Below are 7772 nucleotides of genomic sequence, written 5' to 3'. Positions count from 1 at the left end.
GCCCGACTGTGAAATACAATCACCTTCTTTGGCCCCTATCTTCCAGTCTGAAAAGTCCATATGGTCTAGGCTAATGTAATTCTCTAGTGAAAATTTTTTATAGATGGAGAGAAAAAATTCTAAATGTATATGCTCAGGTAAATTTGTACCAACAATATTGCTAGATGTATGATAGCAAATACACTGCCCCTGTTTTTCATCAAGCACATTTCTGAATTAGCGTGTCATTGCATGCATACTGCACCAGAATTACAATTACTGTACATTACAGAGTGCTGGAGTTGACAGCTTTCTGAAACCTCTTCCTACAGATTATGCAAATCACATCTATAAGAATCCCAGGGCATGGAAATGAATGACTAAGGTTAAATAAATTGATTATTCTCCTTATCCCCTCCCCTGTACCATCTAATTTCCTATTCCAATGTGACATTAGTGTCCTTGGAAGGTGAAAGGCTTCTTTAGGAGAGACTAGCGCAAGAATCTGAATCAACACTCATTCGAAAAAAGTTTCCAATCACATTCTGTATCTCACAGCAGAAATACCACTCATTATTTACATTTGTCATACACTCTAATCCAGAGCAATTTACAGGAACAATTAGGGCTAAGTGCCTTGCTCAAGGGCACGTCGGCAGCTTTCTCACCTAGTCGGCTCGGGGATTCGAACCAGCGACCTTTCAGATATTGGCCCAACGCGCTTAACCGCTAGGCTACCTGCCGCCCACTCATAGGCTGCGTTTACACAGGCAGGCCAATTCAGATCTTTTTTTCACTAATTAGTCTTTTGACCAATCAGTTCAGCTCTGAAAAAGAATTTAATTTTTGTAATTTTTTTGTTTAACCTTTATTTAACCAGGTAAGCCAGTTGAGAACAAGTTCTCATTTTCAACTGCGACCTGGCCAAGATAAAGCAAAGCAGTGCGATAAGAAACAACAACACAGAGTTACATATGGGGTAAAACAAAACATAAAGTCAAAAATACAACAGAAAATATATATACAGTGTGTGCAAATGTAGCAAGCTATGGACGTAAGGCAATAAATAGGCCATAGTGCAAAATAATTACAATTTAGTATTAACACTGGAATGATAGATGTGCAAGAGATGATGTGCAAGTAGAGATAGTGTTCTAAGCACCGTACGCCTCTCCAGTCTAGTTTGTGTTAAAGAGAGTTTGAGTTGTTGACCCTGTTCTGAACTTAGTGTTTGTGCATCTGGCCATAACAACATCCAGACATCTGGCAGAGGTCCTGAGCTGACAGAATACAGGTCATCTCTACAGAGCAGAGTGCAGAATAACAGGGGATCAGACAAGACAACAATCCAACTCAGAATCCTAAGACGTTTTATTTCTTCTTTACTTCATGTGAAAAATACAACATAAATCACCTCTCATGATTAAGTAGGGAGTCACAAAGCACTGGACCATCTCATGTTATTACAAAGGGAGAGCAATAACAGAATGAGCCGCCATCAACCGTAGTCTTTTATATATACACTCTAGCAGACCAATGATTGCAGAGAAAACACTTGTCTTTTTCCAATACACTCAACAATAAAAAGCACTATAAAGCTAAAGGTTATAAAAAGGTAATGTCTGTTGTGTAACAGTTCACGTCTGTTTTCTTCTATACTGCGTTTGGACTGACTGGCTGTTTAAAGCTTTGGAACACACCACAGCACTGGGGTGTTGCATGGTCAGTCTCAAGAGACCAGACTCTCAGGGTCATCTTGTCTGTCTGCAACCCTGACCTACACATTTGTGGAGTGTGTCCATCTCAATCCTCCAGCTGGTGACAGTGGGACCATGGCCATGGGGCTGACAGACTGTGTTTTTTACTGGGCCACAGACAGGGGGAGGTTGGAGGGACCGGGGTTGCTCTGTGGGGCGGGTGAGGACACAGAGGAGGAGGGCTGGGGAACGCTGGCAGCTGCAGGCTCCATCTTGCTAGTGTGGGTGATGAAACGCAGACGGAGCTTCATGGCCGGACGCAGGGTCAGGATGATCTTCTCCACCTGGGAATACACACACACACACACACACACTCGACATTAAACACAACACTATGAGAGACAAGGGATAAGCTGGGAGGACAATTCAACTAATCTCTTCTGTACTACTACTGAGGAGACGCCAACTTCAGCCTTAGACCCTGAATTGAAGTGGGACATGCAGCAAGTGACATCAAAGTAAAATACGTGGGAATGTTTGGAGGACAAACAAATTAGAATTTCAAATTCATGGTGTGTTGATATAGTTAGAGGAGGAGGGAAGAGGAGAGGCTGAATACCAATGCAGGACATGACAGAAAACCAAGTGAGCAAACATTTTGAGGTCAAGGAAAGGCATAGAGTACACAGTATTCAGGGTTAAAAGCAACACAAAATCCCACAACTGAAACTTAAGTCGATCACAGATCGATTGTCTGGGGCCAAGTTAACCTCCTCTTTCATGTAAGAAAGTCATGACCAACATGCTGTTGGGGAAAGACGATAATTTTGTACATGTATTAAACTGCGAGTTTGACCAATTCCAGTCGCCTTGCTTAGGGGGTCCGGGGTTCTTTTATGTAGAAGGACTGAGAAGCTCAGTTCTGGTGACTTTTTAAACTACATTCTACTCCAAAAATGTATGAAAATAAAATGCTGCTGACACCATCTAAAATATAATTTCCACCTCCGGAAATGGGCCCAGTAACATATTGGTAGTATTTCAGTAAAAAGTATTTGAACATATTGGACCATTCATATAGCCTATGCATGGTCTATATTATCAGATGTGCTATTAGCAATACGCATTATCACCTGTAACACAACTGATGAAGCATAGTGGCTATAAAATGTACAGTGCCTTCAGAAAGTATTCACACCCCTTGAATTTTTGTTGTGGTACAGCCTGAATTTACTGGCCTACACACAATACCCCATAATGTCCAAGCGGAATTATGTTTTTAGAAATGTTTACAAATTAATAAAAAAATGAAAAGCTGAAATGTCTTGAGTCAATAAGTATTCCACCCCTTTGTTATAGCAAGCCTAAATAAGTTCAGGAGGAAAAATGTGCTTAACAAGTTGCATGGACTCGTGTGCAATAATAGTGTTTAACATGATTTTTGAATGACTACCTCTGTACCCCACACATACAATTATCTGTAAGGCCCCTCAGTCGAGCAGTGAATTTCAAACACAAATTCAACCACAAAGAACAGGGAGGTTTTCCAATGCCTCGCAAAGAAGGGCATCTATTGGTAAAGAAAAAAATATATATTCCCGTTTGTAAAAATGCACTAAAGTGAAACTGCTAAAAATGTGGCAAAGAAATTAACTGTATATCCTGAATACAAAGCATTGTTTGGGGCAAATCCAATGCAACACATCACTGAGTACCACTCTTCATATTTTCAAGTGTGGTGGCTGCATCATGTTATGGGTATGCTTGTCATCGGCAAGGACCAGGGAGTTTTTTTTAGGATAAAAAGAAACGGAATAGCGCTAAGCACAGGCAAAATCCTAGAGGAAAACTTGGTTCAGTCTGCTTTCCAACAGACACTGGGAGACAAATTCACCTTTCAGCAGGACTGTAACCTAAAACACAAGGTCAAATTTACACTGGAGTTGAATACCAAGACGACATTGAATGTTCCTGAGTGGCCTAGTTATAGTTTTGACTTAAAATCGGCTTGAAAATCTATAGCAAGACTTGAAAATGGCTGTCTAGCAATGATCAACAACCAACATGACAGAGCTTGAATTTAAAAAAGAATGTGCAAACATTTCAAAAACATGTTTTCAATTTGTCATCAATTGAATCAATTTTGATTTCAGGCTGTAACAACAAAATGTGGAATAAGTCAAGGGGTAGGAATACTTTCTGAAGGCACTTGAAGAATGGGGTTTGGTCATCTGCATTTACCCCATAGGACACAACATCCTGATTGTTATTATTATTAATAATAAATGAATATTTTATTATAAATACATAAATCATTATTTACTTAAAGTAAACAATTTTACGTTTCTATTACAAAGTATGTCATTTTAAGACGACATTGCCCATTTAAGAGCTCTGTTGCACAGCTGCGCCTAAACCATGCTCGAAACTCTGGTTGTAAAACTTCATTTTTAAACAATGCCACCTGCGCAATTTAAGGAGTAGATAAATAAACGTGGTAGCAATGGAAAACTGAGGGCCCACCCTTTTTTAACAAAGGCCAAAACTGCTTTCAAAATATACAGTGGGGAAAAAAAGTATTTAGTCAGCCACCAATTGTGCAAGTTCTCCCACTTAAAAAGATGAGAGAGGCCTGTAATTTTCATCATAGGTACACGTCAACTATGACAGACAAAATGAGGAAAAAAAATCCAGAAAATCACATTGTATGATTTTTAATGAATTTATTTGCAAATTATGGTGGAAAATAAGTATTTGGTCAATAACAAAAGTTTCTCAATACTTTGTTATATACCCTTTGTTGGCAATGACACAGGTCAAACGTTTTCTGTAAGTCTTCACAAGGTTTTCACACACTGTTGCTGGTATTTTGGCCCATTCGGCCCATGCAGATCTCCTCTAGAGCAGTGATGTTTTGGGGCTGTCGCTGGGAAACACGGACTTTCAACTCCCTCCAAAGATTTTCTATGGGGTTGAGATCTGGAGACTGGCTAGGCCATTCCAGGACCTTGAAATGCTTCTTACGAAGCCACTCCTTCGTTGCCCGGGCGGTGTGTTTGGGATCATTGTCATACTGAAAGACCCAGCCACGTTTCATCTTCAATGCCCTTGCTGATGGAAGGAGGTTTTCACTCAAAATCTCACCATACATGGCCCCATTCATTCTTTCCTTTACACGAATCAGTCGTCCTGGTCCCTTTGCAGAAAAACAGCCCCAAAGCATGATGTTTCCACCCCCCATGCTTCACAGTAGGTATGGTGTTCTTTGGATGCAACTCAGCATTCTTTGTCCTCCAAACACGACGAGTTGAGTTTTTACCAAAAAGTTCTATTTTGGTTTCATCTGACCATATGACATTCTCCCAATCCTCTTCTGGATCATCCAAATGCACTCTAGCACGGGCCTGGACATGTACTGGCTTAAGCAGGGGGACACGTCTGGCACTGCAGGATTTAAGTCCCCTGGCGGCGTAGTGTGTTACTGATGGTAGGCTTTGTTACTTTGGTCCCAGCTCTCTGCAGGTCATTCACTAGGTCCCCCCGTGTGGTTCTGGGATTTTTGCTCACCGTTCTTGTGATCATTTTGACCCCACGGGGTGAGATCTTGCGTGGAGCCCCAGATCGAGGGAGATTATCAGTGGTCTTGTATGCCTTCCATTTCCTAATAATTGCTCCCACAGTTGATTTCTTCAAACCAAGCTGCTTACCTATTGCAGATTCAGTCTTCCCAGCCTGGTGCAGGTCTACAATTTTGTTTCTGGTGTCCTTTGACAGCTCTTTGGTCTTGGCCATAGTGGAGTTTGGAGTGTGACTGTTTGAGCTTGTGGGCAGGTGTCTTTTATACTGATAACAAGTTCAAACAGGTGCCATTAATACAGGTAACGAGTGGAGGACAGAGGAGCCTCTTAAAGAAGAAGTTACAGGTCTGTGAGAGCCAGAAATCTTGCTTGTTTGTAGGTGACCAAATACTTATTTTCCACCATAATTTGCAAATAAATTCATGAAAAATCCTACAATGTGATTTTCTGGAATTTTTTTCCTCAATTTGTCTGTCATAGTTGACGTGTACCTATGATGAAAATTACAGGCCTCTCTCATCTTTTTAAGTGGGAGAACTTGCACAATTGGTGGCTGACTAAATACTTTTTTTCCCCACTGTATATTGTCAAAACTGCTTTCAAAAGTGTTTTCCCATGATTGCGTTCCAAATTGTTGTGCATTGACTGCTTTCCCTCCTATGGCCCTCACAACTTGAATGCGCCTCGAGAGGAATACTTATCTCACATAGAACACACAACAAGCCGACTAGGTAAATAAGTGAACTATTCTACTATGGGGTTGTCGGATTTTGTTTTAATAACAACATTACATGCCATAAATAGGAGCAGTGGAAAGTTACATCCTGAGTGATAAAGTATACGCTTTGAATTACTTTGCCCGTCCCCGTCCCCGTCACAGTAATGGAGAACTTTAACCCAAGTATTTCTCTAACCTGGTCTTTGACGCTGTCCCCGGTGAACATGTACTTGATGTGGTAGAGGAAGTCACAGATGGGGTCCATGTAGGACAGGTGTTGACTGTGCTGGTCCACAGCCTGTAGCATCTCATAGAATGCCACTCCAATCTGCAGTTCACAACACACACATAAATGCGTAGATCGTTAAAAAAGGCACAGACAAATCAGTCACTGATTGAATGGCGATGGTGGGTCACACATCTGATTAACACAAAGCCAGAGTGAAAAACAGAATGAATGGCTATTTCTAAGAATGACTATTTTTGTCCGAGCGCCTTCCAGGGGGTGGCAGGCTGGTCAACAGCAGTACTGCAGATTCATTAGAGCTGTCCATGGGAAGCCACAGCACAACCCAGCACAGAGCCACTGCCTCTTGGGAGAGGAGACCAAGGACCTTAACCCTCCCGCTCCTCTCCACAAACAACAGGATTTCTCAGTGAGCCACCTAATTCCCCTTTAATCTACCCAGCTATTGTCCATTTTCTGGGGGTTAGATCTGTGGCAATGGGGCGCCAGCACTGGGGCTTAACCTCAGGGCCACACGTACATGTCACACATATGAACGTTCACACACACACACACACATGCACGCACGCACACACACACCATCAGCTCTATTCTCTGTAATGGTCAAGGGAGTGTGAAAGGGAATTTAATTTACAGGCCTTTTGTGTGGGATTGTATGGTATAATAGGGTTGTATTAGGGTTGTACTGGGAGATGGAGGAGGGGGGTATATATTGACAGGAGTAGTCAGTACCTCCAGCATGCAGCGGGTCCTCTCCTGTTGGAAGCGCTGGAGGAAGGGCCCCACCAGGTGGTACACGTAGAGGAGCTGGAACTCGGTCTTCACTATGGGCTTCAGCACCTCAGACAGGAACCTGGGGAGGGACAGGAGAGAATATGTTACACTTCTCGTAAAGAGAGATCGAGACTGAAGAGGAGAGAATGGACTGCTCTCTTTCAAAGACATGCTGGGATGGAGGAGAAAAGGACTGAAGAAGAAAGTAGTGGAAGGCTTTGTAAAGCCAAGCACCTGATGTTCAAAGCGACTAAGGCTCGAACTGTGAGAGCTGTATGCAAATGGAAGAAGACAGTGGAGGCACTGAATTTAAATGATAATTGACAGGGTTTTCTGAACAGAGACAGTGGAATATAAACCACAGGTACAGCAGAACCAAAGCCTCAGTGTGGTCGTAGATGACAAGATAGATCCCAGGTGTCTGTGTGTGTGCAGAGTTTTTCCCGAGCGAGCTGTGTGTGATCTGTGTTCCAGAAGCGTCAGTGTGAGGCGTACACACTTGGCTGCCCACGCCACTGGGGGTGCGTCACGTCACCGGGCTCTGTTGTCAGGATGCCGCGGCGCCTGCTGAGATCTCCCACGTGTCACGGCCCACAGTGATGATGACAGCCCGGGGATAGCAGCAGCCTGCCTGTCACTGTCACTATAACGCGGTAGAGTGGAAGCGCTAACACAAACACTGGCTGAGAGGAGTCACCAAGGTAATGACTGCCTGGCAAGGAGAGGTCATCGTATATCTTGCCCACTCAGATTCTGATTGGCTTGGCACGTCCTAGAGA

General features: G+C 42.8%; 1 protein-coding gene across 4 annotated transcripts in view; it reads right to left on the bottom strand.

The window, feature by feature from the left end:
• Positions 1-1328: 1328 nt before the first annotated feature.
• The window catches only part of med23 (mediator complex subunit 23), a 33540-nt gene continuing 27096 nt past the window's right edge, over positions 1329-7772 (bottom strand). For all 4 annotated transcript variants that reach the window (XM_041860680.2, XM_041860681.2, XM_041860682.2 and 1 more), the window contains 3 exons: positions 6952-7072; positions 6169-6300; positions 1329-2020 (listed from right to left, as the gene is read on the bottom strand). In XM_041860680.2, coding sequence (XP_041716614.1) covers positions 1841-2020; positions 6169-6300; positions 6952-7072 — 433 coding nt within the window. In that variant the 3' untranslated portion in view covers positions 1329-1840. The remainder of the gene's footprint in view (positions 2021-6168; positions 6301-6951; positions 7073-7772) is intronic.

Source organism: Coregonus clupeaformis, chromosome 33 (assembly GCF_020615455.1).
Source record: "Coregonus clupeaformis isolate EN_2021a chromosome 33, ASM2061545v1, whole genome shotgun sequence".
In the NCBI taxonomy this organism is placed as follows: domain Eukaryota; kingdom Metazoa; phylum Chordata; class Actinopteri; order Salmoniformes; family Salmonidae; genus Coregonus; species Coregonus clupeaformis.
This window is presented reverse-complemented; position numbering and strand designations above follow the sequence as displayed.